Source organism: Dunckerocampus dactyliophorus, chromosome 8 (assembly GCF_027744805.1).
Source record: "Dunckerocampus dactyliophorus isolate RoL2022-P2 chromosome 8, RoL_Ddac_1.1, whole genome shotgun sequence".
NCBI classification, from domain to species: Eukaryota; Metazoa; Chordata; class Actinopteri; order Syngnathiformes; family Syngnathidae; genus Dunckerocampus; species Dunckerocampus dactyliophorus.
In genome coordinates this window covers 15,175,522-15,193,237 of record NC_072826.1, presented here as the reverse complement: position 1 = coordinate 15,193,237, position 17,716 = coordinate 15,175,522, and the positions used below count along the sequence as shown (strand labels likewise).

The 17,716-nt window shown below is 40.9% G+C and overlaps 1 protein-coding gene across 3 annotated transcripts; it reads right to left on the bottom strand.

Annotated features, from left to right (window-relative positions):
* Positions 1–71: 71 nt before the first annotated feature.
* LOC129186629 (SAM pointed domain-containing Ets transcription factor) lies at positions 72–15,266 on the bottom strand. Of its 3 annotated transcripts, XM_054785064.1 has the most exons (7): positions 15,037–15,266; positions 10,053–10,128; positions 8,964–9,387; positions 5,090–5,287; positions 4,967–5,014; positions 4,696–4,830; positions 72–2,645 (listed from the first exon to the last, which is right to left on the bottom strand). In XM_054785064.1, the coding sequence occupies exons 3-7, from the start codon at positions 9,376–9,378 to the stop codon at positions 2,467–2,469; spliced, it is 975 nt and encodes a 324-aa protein (XP_054641039.1). In that variant the 5' UTR covers positions 9,379–9,387; positions 10,053–10,128; positions 15,037–15,266; the 3' UTR covers positions 72–2,466. The 3 variants fall into 3 exon arrangements, with proteins under 3 accessions (XP_054641039.1, XP_054641038.1, XP_054641037.1); XM_054785063.1 differs by lacking the exon at positions 10,053–10,128; XM_054785062.1 differs by lacking the exon at positions 15,037–15,266 and having other exon boundaries at positions 10,053–10,509.
* Positions 15,267–17,716: the final 2,450 nt, after the last annotated feature.

Below are 17,716 nucleotides of genomic sequence, written 5' to 3'. Positions count from 1 at the left end.
TGAGTCTTATTTAGAGACTCGCTCTGAACATGAATAAATTTGCATCCAGCAGCCGTGGCTCCCGTCCTTTATTTTGACCAAACTTCCACAACATCAAGAGGCATCCTGAAATCTTCTGGACATTGGCATGAGACAGACGTCACTTATTGTGTGACCTCCCTGATTCGGACTGCGTAGCGGAAGCTCAATGTAGGGCTCCATTATTTGTACACCATGAATCTGGAGTTTTTTAATCTTGTTTGTCATGCACCCTCCTTTGCTTGATATCATTGTGTTGCAAATATTGCACTGAGCCAATCACTCTTTTTTAAAATTTTTTTTATTAAGTTAAGGCAAACATTGTAGCCGCTTCTTTTTCGTTGGCGTTTGTGGCTATTTCTTCCGGTCATCGGACAAGGCATGGAAACTCGGGATTGAAATTTAAAAATTTGAACGATCCCAGGACATTACATTACTTTTAAGAAAGGTACAATGAAAAACAAAAAATATATTACAATATATTGCAATTTACTCATTTAATTTCTACTACGTTACACTCTTCTGCACTCTGTGTGTATACTACCGGCCCCGCCTCCACCCACTGAGACAAAGACTGACAAAACTCCGTTCATGCTGTTGTTCTATGGAACAAAGGCGCCAAGGTGCTGAAACCAATAAGTGAACTCTCTTCATGCAGGCAGGAGGTAAGGAAAACAGGCATACATGCACACGGCAATGTATTGAGGTTGGCAAAATTATGGAGTTCATTTTCATTTATTGTGTGATAAATTAATGAATTTATTATCGTCCCAGGCCTAGTGCCCACGAGAAAATTTTTTTTTCAAAACATCAAATCTTGTCATGTTTTAGTCTCATGACATCTTGTGACATGAGATCTTGCGATAACACCCCTATTACTGACGCCTAGTGACCAGAATACTACATAAAGAGGTGCATGTTTGCCCCCTTTCTGATTTACTTTTTTTGCATGTTTGTCACACTTAAATGTTTCAGTTCATCAAACAAATTTAAATATTAGTCAATGACAACACAACTGAGCACAAAATGCAGTTTTTAAATGACACTTTTTATTATTAAGGGAGAAAAAAAAAATCCAAACCTGCAAGGCCCTTTGTGGAAAAAGTGATTGCCCCCTAAACCTAATAACTGGTTGGGCCCCCCTTAGCAGCAACAACTGTAATCAAACGTTTGCCATAACTTGCAATGAGTCTCTTACAGCGCTGTGGAGGAATTTTAGTCCACTCATCTTTGCAGAATTGTGGTAATTCAGCCACATTGGAGGGTTTTCAGCATGAACCGCATGCCACAGCATCTCAATAGGATTCAGGTCAGGACTTTGACTAGGCCACTCCAAAGTCATCATTTTGTTTTTCTTCAGCCATTCATAGGTGGACTTCTATCCATCCATCCATTTTCTATACCGCTTTTCCTCATTAGGGTCGCGGGGGCATGCTGGAGCCTGATTTCGGGCGACAGGCGGGGTAAAACCTGGACTGGTCGGCAGCCAATCGCAGGGCACATATAGACGAACAACCATTCACACTTACATACTATGGACAATTTAGAGTCGCCAATTAACCTAACATGCATGTTTTTGGAATGTGGGAGGAAACTGGAGTACCCGGAGAAAACCCCCACACACACAGGGAGAACATGCAAACTCCACACAGAAATGCCCAGGGGAGAATCAAACCCAGGTCTTGGTCAACATGCTAACCACTAGACCACCGTGCGGCCTTGGTGGACATTAATAATAAATAATAATAATTATAGGTTGTATTTAAAAACTGCATTTTGTGTTCAGTTGTGCTGTCATTGACTAATATTTAAATTTGCTTGATGATCTGAAACATTTAGGTGTGACAAAGGAACACTTTTTCACACCACTTTATGACTTGGCTTTCAATATTTTTTTGACTAATAGGCCATAACCAACCACAAAACAGTGATCATTTATCAATACATTTTTCAAAAACCACGATTGAGTGAGCGAGCAATCTTCAAACAGCGATGTAGCGAGGGATGACTGTACACATGAAGTAAAAGATGTTTTAACCTGGTGAGGGAACCAACCCTTTGTCGTCTTATTTTCAATTTCTATTATTCATGTCAAAGTAAATCCAACTGTATTTTCCTCCCTTTGTTTCTACAGGGTGGGCAACCTTGTATTTCTGTCCTGTTTTGTCTTTCGCTCTTGTCCTTTGTCCTTATATGTTCACTTCCTGTTGTATTTTTAAGACGTGTTTCATTAGAAAAATATAGAAAATCACTTTGTAAAAACAAAGAAACAGGCATATTGCGCTATAGACAATGTAGTCAATGTACAGTATATTTAGTGGCTGTGGTGAACAACATTGTGTTGGCAGTGGAAAACGATTTGCATACTTTGTCCGACCTTTTTTGGCCAGAGGTCACCTCCAGGAGTCTTTTTTTTTTTTTTGAGTGGCTTTTTGCATGTATTGCTCTTCATACCGGGTGCACAAACTGGTACACCAGCCTCTGAGAGACGTCCGGCTTGCGAATGATGCCCTTCTTGTAGTACTGACGTATGGAGCGGCTTAGCTTGTCATAGTTCATAGCGGGACGGTTCTTCCTCAGCCCCCACAGCCTTGCCACATGAGCCGAGTCCTCGATTTTAAAAATACCTGGATGCGATCACAGAAACATGCATTAGAAACATGCCCCCCAATACCTTAAGGAACTCCTCACCCCCTAGACTTCCTTTTGTTCAAATACTCTATTCACATAAAATACATTTTAATGCAATTACATTTGTTTCAGAAGTTTTCAGTATTCATTTTCAAACATGGAAATACTGTATATTGATTATTCATATTATTCATAAATAGTCTAATTTTATTGGGTGTAAATCATTGTAATGTAATAATTTAGATGTAAAATCAAAATGTTGTTTTTAAACTGTACATACAGTACATACATACATACTTATTTAATTCTTTTTGTTTACATTTTTGAAAGTTAAAGGAAAACTGCACTTTTTTTTATTTATTTTGCCCATCATCCACAATCCTTATATGAGACATGAGCACATATGTCTTTCTCTTTTCTGTACGGTCTAAATATGTAAAAACAGCTAAAAACACACAGCTAAAAATGGACGTAATGGGAAACACTCACTCCGCCTATGAAGCCTTCTGAAAAAAACTCTGAAAAGTGCCAACAACGCTCCATTTACATATAATGTGATGTGCATATTAACCAAGCTACAGAGACATTGTTATTATTAACATTTTTACGCCGATCGGACTACGTTACTGGCGACTACCGAAGGGGAAAACTACATATTGGAGCTGCTGATGTGTTCTTATTTTTGAGTGTGGAAAAGTTAATGCTAGGTGTAGACGTTCGTTTGTACTGTTTGTTGCTATGTGAAATCAATGTGCCCAGGAAAGAAGTTCTGGTAATGCTTAAAAGGACCAAAATACGACAAAATACTAAGTATTACATGTTACCATGAATGTACCTGTTACTACATGGTTACAGCATGTATAGAAAACCATAAAACCTTGCTGGAGTTTTTTTTAAATGCGGTCTTTGTAGGCGGCTTGGGTGTGTCCCATTACGTACAGTAGCTGTCTCTTTTTATCTGTTTTTTATAGCTTTAGAACGCACAGAAAAGAGAAAGACGTGTGTGTTCATGTCTCACATAACGATTGTGGGTGATGGGCAAAATTTTAAATGTACAATTTTGTTTCAATTAAAATGATTAAACTATTCAATATAAACGACAATACATTTTGAATTTTATTCAATTGTTAAAACTTGAATTGTGGGAGTCAATAAAATTGATTATATCAGCATTAGGAATGGACAATATAAATGATATATGATAGAAACAATATCAATTTGGCCTACGATAGAGATTTTAATTCTATCGCGATAATGCACGTTGGTGACGCAACCTAACCGTGTCTTGCAAAACTGACAGCGACAAGCTGCGGCAAGTCATAATGTAGCGCGGCTAAAGTACGTGCAGAACCATACTTCTAAGTCAGTAATCTACCCTGCGTGGCTGCAAATAAACAACATTTCTTACTATTTTTATCATTAAAACAGGTTGAGGAATAGCTAAGCTAAGAGAGAGAACTTTATATTTTTATGTATTTTTTTAATTTTGTGAAAAGGCTAAAAAAAAAAAGTTATATGTTTAAAGACATTTTTATTAGTTATCAGTATCATTATTAGTATAGAAATGTACATTTTGCTTTTTCGCTCTATTTTTGATGGGTTTTTTGGTTTAATTTTATTCCTACAATGTCCCGCAGGCAAATAAAAAACAAGCTGCGGGCCCCCGGGCTGCACTTTGGACACCCCTGGTCCAGAGAGAGTAATACAACAGCTACACAGATCACCAAAAATGATACGTTAACGCCTACGTCAGAAGCCAAGGGAGGAACTTTTGTAATCTGTAACCTGCTTTGAAATGGTTCCATTATAATTTATATGCCACAGAGTATCTTGTGATATATATCCTGATCGCAAAAGGCTGCAATATGTATCGCAGTGTGGATTTTAGGCCATATCGCTCATCCCTATTAAGCATACGAGTCTTGGTTTTATGTATTTGTTTTTATTACGTACATATGTTATTTTGTCCTTACGTGTTACAAAGTGTTTGATGTTATTTCCACTTTTCCTTAATATAGTTCATATCGGAATATCATCTAGGAGTACCTTTTTCTTTGTTGAGCCAGCGGATGCAGCGTCCGTAGTTGTGAGGTTTGAGCAAAAGTTCTCGGAGGAACTGCCACAAGTGAATCGGTTGACCCGAACAAGAGGAATCAGCCTCAGACCATAGCTCATCAGTGCCTGTACATAACAGATTGAAAACAAAAAAAAAAACGCTTCATGTTTTATTGACGCTTGTCCACAGATTGAGGGGCTCATGCTACGGCTATGGCTATTGTTTGTGTGCTAAAAGGGTTAGGGTTAAGGGTTACCCTACCAGGACTTTTGCTGTCTCCAACTGTGCACCTTTCCTTCATCCAGGCAGCTACAGAGAGAAAAAAAGCTGCTTTTAGACAAACCTCACTGTGATGCTGACACGGCACTTTGTTAAGCTCCTCACCAGACTTCCAAATGTCCAAGTGTGCATGCAATGTGTCTCCGCACTGCGGAGAGCGCTGGCGGAAGTCCTCCTCGCTCATGGCACAAAGGTCCCGTCCCATCAGCTCTTGGAAGGCCTTCCCTGCATGGGGTAGCCTGTACAGGTGCTCGGTCCAAAGCAGCCACTTCTGTACGTTGGCCGTGTTCCAGTCCATCGGGTCTGAGAAGAAATAGAAGGACTAGATGAGCACTTAGCAGACCTCCGTCACGGCTAAACTGTTCATCCGTCCATTTTGTATGCCACTTGTCCGCCAGGGGTATGCTGGAGCATATCCCAGCTGACATTTTGGCGAGAGGCAAAGTACACCCTGGACTGGTTGCCAGTCAATCGTAAGGCACAGACAAACATACCTTTGGACAATTTAGACATCTATTGTTCTTTCATTATTAACTGAAAACCTGAATGAAAAGCAGGCTTGCGGGCACCTCATGTAGTCGTGGGGGGGCTACCTGGTGCCCGCGGGCACCACGTTGGTGAGCGCTGCTGTAGATCTTATTGGAAAAAGCGACTAGCCACAAATGTAGTGAAAAGACTGACACGAAAGCACGTATTGCTCTGCTCAAAGAGCACCAAGTGCTGCTGTGTCTTCTTTGCCATGTTTTTACTCACTTTTTGTCTCACACAACATTATTTCTCTGTCCGACTATTACAATTACAGTGGAACCTTGGTTAGCAGCGTTAATCCATTCCAGAAGGTCTGACTCTAACCGAAACGTATGCTAACTGGATCAATTTTTCCCATAATAAATCATGTCAATCCAATTAATCCATTCCAGAGAGCCAAAAATGTTAATGTAAAACACATTTTAATAGTTTTACAATTATAGTTTTACATGCATAAAACAATGTGAAATGCTTATACAGTGGTGTGAAAAGTATTTGCCCCCTTCCTAATTTCTACTCACTCTTAAATGTTTCAGATCATCAAACTAATTTCATATTAGTTAATGACAACACAACTGAACACAAAACGCAGTTTTGAAATGACACTTTTTATTACTAAGGGACAAAAAAAGTCCAAACCTAAATGGCCCTGTGTGAAAAAGTGATTGCCCCCTAAAGCTAATAACTGGTTGGGTTATGGGTTGGTTACTGGTTAGCAACAACTGCAATCAAGCGTTTGCGATAACTTGCAATGAGTCTCTTACAGTGCTGTGGAAGAATTTTGGCCCACTCATCTTTGCAGAATTGTTGTCATTCAGCCACATTGGAAGGTTTTCAAGCATGAACCGCCTTTTAAGGTCAAGCCACAGCATCTCAATGGGATTCAGGTCAGGACTTTGACTAGGCCACTCCAAAGTCTTCATTGTCCTGCTGCAGAACCCAAGTTGGTTTCAGCTTGAGGTCACAAACAGATGGCCGGGCATTCTCCTTCGGGATTTTTTGGTAGACAGCAGAATTCATGGTTCCATTTATCACAGCAAGTCTTCCTGAAGCAGCAAAACATCCCCAGACCATCACACTACCACCACCATATCTTACTGTTGGTATGATGTTCTTTTTCTGAAATACGTCAAATGTAATGGGACACACCCCTTCCAAAAAGTTCAACGTTTGTCTCGTCAGACAAAAGATCTTGGGGATCATCAAGATGTCCATCCATCCATTTCTATGCCGCTTATCCTCACGAGGGTTGAGGGTCTGCCATAGCCTATCCCAGCTGACTTCGGGCGAGAGGCGGGGTACACCCTGGACTGGTCGCTAGCCAATCGCAGGGCACATATAGACAAACAACCATTCACACTCACATTCATACCTATGGACAATTTAGAGTCTCCAATTAACCAAAACATGCATGTTTTTGGAATGTGGGAGGAAACCGGAGTACCCGAAGAAAGCCGACGCACGCACGGGGAGAACATGCAAACTCCACACAGAGATGCCCAAACGGAGATTTGAACCCAGGTCTTTCAGATCTCCTGGGTGTATGGCCAACATGCTAACCACTCGGCCACCGTGCGGCAATCATCAAGCTGTTTTCTGGCAAAATTGGGAGCCTTAAAGGGATAGTTCGGATTTTTTTGACATGAAGTTGTAAGACATCCCGTGAGTCCAGTTCTGGTTGGAGATCCATGGCGAGGAACGTAGCTCCGCTAGGTTGCTGGGGCCATTTAAGTAAAGAGATTGGCTTCTCAAAACAAAATGCGTTCAAAAGATTAATAATACATTTGCATCAAAAACGTGCCTCCTCAAAAAAATCAGACCTCACAAATCGCTCGGCGTTACATTTGTCTCCCGCCGTATCCCTGCGCACTGTCGCCTGTGCATCCTTGTGTATGTGATGAAGACGCTCACATCTTCTTCCGCTGCGGAACACACAAGTAAACAAATGGCCGCAACGCTCCGTCGCAGAAGAAGATGCGAGAGGAGAAATGAACATTTACGGTTACTTTTACCTTCACTGAAGGCGTGTTGTTGGCAAAGACACAATGTGGCAGCAAGATCACAGACATTTCTTGCTTATTGTGTTTCTCACCTCAAGCCTCTGCTTTTCTTTTGATCATGGCTGCAAAATAACCCAAAATGGAGCCAAAGAAAGTTGCAGGTGCCAGCATCTTGATAAAGGAGGTGAGAAACACGACTGAATTCAAGAAATAACTCATGGCAAAACACGAAGGTGGTGTCCGTTTTGATCTCGCTGCCACATTGTGTCTTTGTCAATCTGTCAACACGTTTTCATGGAAGGTAAAAGTAACCTTAAATGTTCATTTATCCCTTTCATTCGGCATGTATATGGTTTTAGAATAGTTTTATGCATGTAAAACCATAAAACGTGTTTTGTGTTAACATTTTTGAGACTTGTGGTGTAACTCTGTTTGTTAGAAAAGAACTGCAGAGTCAATCGCTGATGACGTAGATGGGTGACGGAGCAGACTTCCTGTTTTCATGTTGTAGCAAGGTAACAGACTGCTACCAAGGATGTTTTGTGATAAAAATACAGTTGGACTCACACAGTGTATTAATAACAAGATGTGCACAGTATTGTACGCAAACCAAGGCAAAATTTTGGCATACATTTTCAATGTTAACCAAAAAAAAACACACTAACCAAGGCGTATGCTAACCAAGGTTGCACTGTACATGCAAATGAGTCACAGACAAATTATATGACCCACCACTAATAGATTGCAGAAAACTGCAGTCTATATGTGGCTAGCAGGCTATTTTCCAAAAAGATTACACTTACCCACACTTACACTTATCCATTTTTATCTGGACTGGCACCACAATGTAACAGGTTTTTGCTTGCCAGTTGTGCTAACCCGCCACAAAGTTTCATGGAAATCAGTTGTCAGTTGTGGCATCATCCTGCTAACTAAAAGTGTTCACACTTGTTGGAGGTAGATGTGGACACTGTGAGAATGTGGCAGCTGAAAAAGCTGTTTTATGTCAGAAAACATCCATCTTTTCAGATCATTCCCGTCACTTTTTCTGGCTACATGATCGATGTCCTGCACACTCAAAGTCAACAGGCTTTTATGATGGCTGCTTTATGACAGCTTATACAAGCGTGAGTTGAGTGTTTGCTCTCCAAGCGGGAGGCGACCTCGCCCAGGAGACTGTGCATACACGTTCTACCGGCAGCTAAGAAGCCTTGGCCGTCACGACCCGACAATACTGATGCAAAGGTTAGGATTAAACACATCCTGGTGCTTTGCATGAGTAAGGATATGATGGAGGAGATCTGTCATCCAGAATGAGCCATGTTGGTTTTGGGACTAAGTTTCTGAAGCTTACAGTAAATATCACAGAATCAATATGGCCTTTTCCAGCAAATAAGCAGTGAAATATTTTTGGACTCTTAGTTTCTTATTCAGTTAGAGTGCGCATCTACCTGGCGTGATGTTGAGCAGCTTACAAGCCGTCTCGATGTCCTTCAGCACCTCGCCCACCACCATGCTCTGCACCTGCTCTAGGGACCGCTCCGCCTCGGGGCCCTCCAACCCCGGTGAGAGTCCCTGCTCCTGGCTGTCAATGACCGGGCACTGCTCCGGCTCCTCTCGGGACGCCTCCATTCGAGACATGTTCGAGCCCTCGGACACCTTGACGAGCCAGGCGGCGTCCTCTGTGGCCAGCATGTCGAAGCAGGGCAGGTAAAGGCTTGACATGCTGCCTGGCTTGGCCTCCACCGCGTCCCAGGGTTCACCACAATCCCTGTTTCGCTCGAGGATGGTGAGGGAATCTTCTGGGATTCCGATCCGGGATCCGTAAACACTGACTTCCGCTAAACCTCCAATGGAATTTGACATAACGGACACCTGTGAATGGAACAGAGACAAAGTAAAACATCCGTGCAAATATGGCCCCTACTGGCGTACTGGTGTTTGGTATAAGAATGAAAGCGGCACAGTTCTATTGAACACTCAGTAAGTGCTATGCTCCATGACAAAGGAAAAAAAGACCAAATTAAATATACTAAAATAATAATACAACAAGCAAACAATTCGACTATTTACAAAACAGTTAATATATTATTATATTTATTATATTATATTTATATATATATTTATTAATATATTTACATTATCCAATATATCCATGCCAATACACATAATTTATTAATCATTGTGTTTTTCTACTTTGTGTTTTTTTTTATTTTAACTTTCATAGCTATGTCTACAATTCTATGATGTTATGCCGTGAATGCTATCAGTCTTTTTAATTTTTGTATTTATCAACTGAGCTGAACTAAACTATAAAGTGAATAAGGTAGGTGTAATAATACATACCTGTAATATTATGTATTTATTATTTAATATGTATACATTTTTCTATTACAAATATAAAAAGATATACAGTACTGTATAGTCACCTTAACTCATTTTCTCAGCATTTTTACCATTTTTGTTCTTGTCATAAGATCACAAAAACAGCCCTACTTTTTAACAGAGAATTTAAAACCCCATATTTTTATAAAACTTACAAAAGATCCTCGAGCGTCGTTTTCGGTCCTTGAATGAAACGTTAAAGAATCTCTGCGATCTCAGGACCTTCCCCACCTGTGTGAGTATATTGTAAAGATAAATATTCCTAAATAAGAGCCATTCTGGTGGCAAGCAAAGCATGTAGTCCTGTGAGGAGCTCCATCAGAACCTTCAGGCTGGACGCAAACTGATGAGCTGCTTTAAGGATGATGAGGTATTGGGGTAGGGGGCTGACCCAGGACAGGGTTAAAACCCACACAGTGCAACCTGGATTTGTCTGAGTCTTAAATTTGTGGGTCAGTGATCCAGAATGGCCACCGTCTCAGGGCAGTTGACTGATATTGAGGCGCTCTTCAGCCTCAGCTTTTAAGGTGCCGTCACCACGGCCACTGGCTCCACTGTCAGCTGGAGGTTTTAATCAAAACCAAAGTCTGATAATGTGCTGGAACACTTTACTTCATCTGCCCATGGCCTGTTTTTTTTTCTCCTTTTTTTTTATGATCACCATCGTAAGTGTGCTTTTATGGACGTCAGCACAAGTGTTGTAATCTCACGGGGAACTCGGATGTGGCACCAGACGTGATGTGTAGCCCACACAGGTGGCATATGCAGAAGCTTATCAGCTGTAAAGAAATCTTCTATACAGAGCACACATGTGCTCTGTTTGTCCATATCTTCAAGAAATTAAAGCCCCAATAAAAGATTAGGAAATGACCAACACCGCCCATCAAACTTCAGATCAAAAAATGTTTAGGTTTTTACCTGGAGACGGTCACCAACCACTGCAGTATTGCAATGAATCATTCACAACTGGAATGAAATGAAAAAGATGCAACTAAAATGTTTGCATGGCCACCTTTTGCTAGACAGACTTCATAGGGGCCTTAGCCCAATGAAAAAAATGGCATATGCCAGTCATGCATGCACGAAAATGCACACAATTCTATCACATCATCGCTCTGTTAGAAACACCATACATATTGGGAAAAAAAACTAATACAAAAAGCTCATCTCATGTAGTGGGGTACTGGCCCCTTACCCCTAATGCAGAATTGCCAGTGACACCAACATCTTTTTCACTTGTCAGTCATTTTACTTTTGGTTCTTCTTCAGTCTGTGATGTTTAATATCAATAAAATAATGCTATAGTGTGATGTTTAGATTCGAAATGCTGCAGGAAGCTGGGGTGAAACATCGAAGAACTCTACTCATTTTAAAGCATGATCACCCTAAGATGTTTGCGTTGTGGTCAGAGGTCATATCTGTTCATTTTATTTTGAAAATTCAGTGTCTCCCAGTGCAGGAGGAATGGGGTATGACGTAACGACATCAACGGCAAATTTGCACCATCGGCCATGTCGCATTTGCAGAAGCGCGACCCTTGAGAAGAGCAACATGCTTTCATGGCGCCAAAAGGCTCTTCAAAAGATTTGGAATAAAAGTATCGAGGTGGGTCTGATTCCTCGCTAAACGTATAGCGACAAAGATGTGTTAATGAGCGAGGGTGAAATGTATTTGTGGCGGTCCAAATGTATTTGGCTGTTTTCTTTCCTATTGATTTCACATAGCCAGTAGGAGGTAACGCTACTTCCGTCAACAACAGCAGCATAGAAAGAGCATGTCTGTTTACTCTTACTGATCATGGCAGACTTTGTGAGAGTCCCGCCGCCACCAAAGACTACTTTTGGACAAATGAGGAACCAGAACTTGATATTATAAACCTGAATATATGGAGGATGAGCTACAGGTTATCAGGTAAGACACCCCCTTGCCCCCATTAGCACTAGTGCTAAATGTATCATGGATAACAGTGTCATGAAAACAGTCACTCACTTACTCCGCTCTCATTGGGATGGCTGTGTCTTTCAGCACAAGACTTGGGCTCCCCGTTGAGATGGTAAATTCAACATAGTCCTCAGGTAAAAAATGCTGGCAGCAAACGAGCATCTTGTTGAGTGTTCGTACTGACGTTGAGAGCCAACAGTATCCACTCTTCAAGTCTGTCCCATTGTTTAGTTGGTAGCGTGCGGAATCTTAAAGTTGGCCAACTTTTTGGCTTATTGCCACAATTTTCTACCATACACAGCGAGGCATGATTAAGAACCTAGCGTTAACTTTTCAAAACTCCCAAACAGCACAGTAGCAGCTGCACTCGGTAGGTTACCGCTTGGCTGTGGCTTGAGGCGTTGGGAGTAACGCTGAGACTCGCGAGGTGTTGTGTTACTCTGCCAGAAAAATATAGTTCTGTGTGTTAGCTGCTACAATAACAATATCGCAGAAGCTTGGTTAATATGCAGGTCAGTTATGTAAACTGAACATTGATGGCATTTTTTTTTTTTTTTTTTAGGGCTTTATCGTCAAAATAGGTGTGTCCCGTGATTGTTCATTGTTAGCTCCCTCATGCTAACCCGTTTTCTGTCTTTAGAACACACAGAAAAGGGAAAGAAATATGTGTTCATGTTTCACATAAGGATTGTGGATGATTTGTGATGAAATTCCGTTGTTTGTGAGCCATGGTATCATAAGGAAGTGTTTCTCATTGGTGAACTTAAAATGAAGTTATTGCCCCAAACATGCTTAAAAAAAGATTCCCCCCTCGTCGTCCTCCCTCCTGCTCAGTCTTCCTTTCATCTGCAGTGTCCCGTCTAAGCCACACTTAAAGCTTTCTCTGCTGCGTGTCAACTCTGCTCTGTAACAGCTTGCGCTAAGCCCATTAGCATAGCAAATTTAGCCATATTACCTTCTTCTAAAAGCAAGAGGGGGCACAGGAAAAAGACACAAACACTTTGGGGGGAAGACGGATTAAGTCCCTGACTGATCTCTAAATGAGTTTGGTCAAGAAGCTGATATTCATTTCAGGAGCATTAGCGTTCAGTCCATTTGCTCAGCAAAGTCAGCCTTTTGACAGTGACGGAAGACGGCGGCATCAGGCCATGGGAACCGCATTTCTTCCACATACGTGATCCTTTTGAGCGGGAAGACAGTGACGATGTGAGGACTGCAGCTGTGTAATTGGATTTCTCGCTTCTTTGACGGACAGCAAGTTACCTGCAGGCTTTGGACTTAAAGCGGCAACAAAAAGGCCTCACAAGAGGTTCTGTTGAAATCAGAGTTACAGATCTCTAGCTTAAAATGAACCCATCATTCTTCATCAGTGTAGGAGTGTGACAGCAGAGTGTTTAGATGAAAGTTAATGAGTACAAATGACAAAAGAAAAAAATCTTCCCCAAAGTGAACCAAACATCCAACAAAAAGTGTGTGTGGTTTGAGTGTGTCCAGCCAGGCGTCTTTTGGTCTACTTGTGGAAAGTCACCGTGCGGAAAAATCGTCATCGGTGTTTGCAGAATAGAAGTCACAGTTTTTATTTTGTGTTTCAAACAGGACTTGAGAGACCAGCATGGGCCAAAAATGGCATTTTCCTCTTCAATTATGATGGATTTTTGTCAAATTCCAAATAGACTCTGGACAAACAGAAACCCTCAAGAAGACAACAACGACGGTACAAGCTGTCAGTGGACTTCGAAGCTAATGCTAAAAACTACGCTAACAACAAAAGGCAGGTGATTTTAAGTTAAATAGTCCAGATTATGAAAGCCTTATAAAATGATTCAAATAAACAGCAACTCTGCAGATACTTTACTGTACGGTATATTTAATACAGAGCAGGCATTGCAATGTTTTTATTGTCGTATGGGCCTTTATGATTGAGTCCTTTGAACTCTGCCTAGCAACCAACACTGAAACTAAACAAACAAAAAATACTGTATGTCGAACATACAACCAGGGGGGCCCAAACTTTTTCCACAAATGCGGGTGTCCACTTTGATGTTTTATATTTATATTATGCAAACTAGGCGTGCTCCGATCGGACGATTTCCGTGAAAAAGCACGGTATCGGCATGTGCCGATACTCGCTTTGTAGCACCGATCAGCTCCGCCCCCATTGCAGCATCCAGCCTATAGTGACCGTCTCTCGCCCACTTCCCTTTCACAAAGCCTGGGACTTACCTGTCATTGTGAGAGTGATGTAAGTTTTGCACCCTGCACGAAAAATGTCTGGCGTGTTAAAAACCTTTAGTTTGGTGTGGCATTTGGGGGGCAGGGTGTGATGAGTTTTTGAAGCTCGCGATGTGATCATCGGTCTGGCGGCGGCTAATGTAGACGTGTGTGCGTGGAAGTCGGCGGTCTAAGGTGGATATCATGGATGATCGGTATCGGCAGCATAAAACCCTGATTGGAGCATCTCTAATGCAAACCAATCCATGTAGATATGCTAAGTAGTCACTAGTAGTCCATCTGAAGTTTTATGTTATAGGTGACAAAGCGTAATATTTATATTAACGTTTTCTCCTTACAATAGACTTTTTTTACAATTTTTTTTTTGCATTTTTTTTTTTTTTTTACAAATAATTCAACTTTATTATTGTGAATCTTTTTTTTTTTTTGTAATTTTGTGACTTTATCCCAAAATATTTTGACTTTATTATAAAACGGCATTTTTGCTAATATTTGTTTTGTTTTTTTCAAATGATATTACGACTTTTTAAAAAGTAACGTCCTTTTTTTTCTTTCATGTTTCAACTTGATGCTTCTAAAATAATTTTTTTCCTCATACTATTATGACTTTTTTTCTCGTAAGATTACCACTTTTATCTCTTACTGTTCTAACTTCATTCTCCTAATATTTTGACGTTATTCTTGTAAAATCACTGCTCTTTTCTCACATATTTTCTTGTTTTTTTTTGTTTCCCTGTGTCATTTTATTTTTTAAATGTGCCAAGGGCCATTAAAAAAACAGCTGCAGGCCACAAATTGCCCCCAGTTTGCACTTTGGACACCCCACGCAATTAAAATAAAATATTGCAGGGAAAGAAATCATATCTAATATTTAATAATATCTGCTGGAAGTTGAAAGGATTTTTTTGTGGATCACCACAAATCTTTGCAATTTGACTGAACACAAGTAAACCAGTGTGGTCTTACCTGGAGCGGCTACAGATGATGTTGTTGATAGACTGAAGGTGCAGTGATGTAGCCGTGGGCTTCAATGCGATGAAGGATGACCTTCTAACGGGATGGGTGGAGGTGCATCAGGCAGTGAATTGAGTGATGATGGTGGCAGATAGAAAAAGACCCCACGTCAGGCTGCCTTCAAGTTAAGGCACCAGCAGCACCTGCTGGAGTGGAGACACACACACTCGCACTCACTTCTGACAGAGTGAGAGTGAAGGAATTCCAGCTCCATTGACAGCTATTTAAATTTATAGGGCCGCCTTGTTTACCTATGCACACAAGCTGGTGTGTGTGTGCGCGCTCTGTTGTCTTTCTGTCTTTGTGCGGCACCACCCTTGACTTCTCACCTTTTATTGTAAGGATATTTGTCTTTGTGGGGATTTTTGGGTGAAAAATGCAAGGATGAGGAGCTCCTTTCACTTCCTGAATGTATGTGCTCGTAAGCTCAGGCCTCGTCAAAACGCGACTATTTGACCTCACTGGATTAAAGTGAAAACAGAGCAGCGGCAGCTTGTTTTATTGGGATGTCAGTGTGTCTCAAACATTTGAAACGTTATACTTCCGGTCTTTATCTTATCAAGAAATATCACTTTTCACACTATTGACTTTTAAAGTATGGTTTTGTGCATACGGTGGTGTGAAAAAGTGGTTGCCCCTTCCTGATTTCTTATTTTTTTTCTTATTGTTTGTCGCACTAAAATATTTCAGATCATAAAACAAATGTAAATATTAGTCAATGACAACCGAACTGAACACAAAATGCAGTTTTTAAATGAATCTTTTTATTGTTAAGAGAGAGAAAAAAACAAACCTACATGGCCCTGTGTGAAAAAATGATTGCCCCTTAAACCTAATAATAACTGGTTGGGCCCCCCGTAGCAGCAACAACTGCCATCAAGCGTTTGTGATAACTTGCAATGAGTCTCTTCCAGCGCTGTGGAGGAATTTTGGCCCACTCATCTTTGCAGAATTGTTGTAATTCAGCCACATTGGAGGGTTTTCCAGCATGAAGCGCCTTTTTCATGTCATGCCACAGCATCTCAATAGGATGCAGGTCAGGGCTTTGACTAGGCCATCAGACATTCAGAGGTGTGCTGGTGTGTTTTGGATCATTGTCCTGCTGCAGAACCCAAGTTTGTTTCACGAACAGAAGGCCGGACATTCTTCTTTTTGTGGTAGACAACAGATTTCATGGTTTAATTTATCACAGCAAGTCTTCCAGGTTCTGAAGCAGCAAAACAGCCCCAGACCATCACACTACCACCACCACATTTTACTGTTGGTATGATGTTCTGTTTCTGAAATTTGGCATTACTTTTACGCCAGATGTAATGGGACACACACCTTCCAAAAAGTTGAACTTTTGTCTCATCAGACCACAGAGTATTTTCCCAAAGGTCTTGGGGATCAGCAGGATGATTTCTGGCAAAATTGAGATGATAAGGTTCTTTTTGTTCAACAGTGGATGTCTGCCATGCAGGCCGTTTTTACCCAGTGTCTTTCTTATGGTGGAGTCATGAACACTGACCTTAACTGAAGCAAGTGAGGCCTGCAGTTCTTTGGATGCAGTCTTTTGTGACCTCTTGGATGAGTAGTCGCTGCGCTCTTGGGGTCATTTTGTTTGGCTCCCGGGAAGGTTCATCACTGTTCCATGTTTTCGTCATTTGTGGATAATGACACTCACTGTGGTTTGCTGAATTTTTTTTGGCACTTTCAGTGACCTTGTGTACGAATTGTTCTCTATAAATACACTCGTCTTGCCTTGGCTTGATATGCTGTTTGCAAAATACACATGCATTTTCTGCTACACAGATTACATTGACAAAGTACAGGAAATTTGGAAATCCAATAGTGATTGTTACCTTTTGTGCCGTTCACCATTACACGCGTTAATTAGCGTGGGACGTGCCTTAAACACCTTCTGTTGTGCTTCTAACACACACCAGCTGCAAAGCAAATAGTAGTAATGGAGTAATGTAGCCAAATTGCTCCACGATAACAAACGGTTATTAAGTTAATTATGTATTGAATTGATATCCAAAATTCGTGTGGTGTCCAATCATCATGATTGTTATCACTGATGTGAATGTTTTGTGGGTGCAAGGTTTCATTTGCCACTATTTTTCATGAACTTAACATTGTACAGTTATTTTTTTTTACATGTTTTCTCTGGTGTCGCGGTGATTGAACACTGCAAAAAATAAGCAGGTTTTGGCTGCACTTCAACATTAACTTTCGACTCCTTTGTCGTGTTTTTCTTCAGTGTCCTGTGGGGGGTTACTCAGGGAATACGGGGTTCGTGACACGCTACTGTGTGCCGTTCGGTCCTTGTACAACCGGAGCAGGAGTCTGGTTCACGTGAGAGTTGAAGATTACGAATCATGAAGAAAAAAATTGTGTTCTCAATACAATTACTGTAGTACATTAGTGCGGGATGTTTAACACGCTTTAAAATGTTATTTTTATTTTGAATTTAATTACTTTGCACTTTTCTCAGGCCAGTTTTCTTGAGTTGATGTAATGATATGATGGAGTTGAATGTAGTGGAGATGGAAATGTAAATAAGTGTGGAAGCGGGTTTGCTTTGTTTCTGCATAAGAGGTTCCAAAAGAAAAAGAAGTTGTTCATCACTCAATATTCAAAAGAAAAT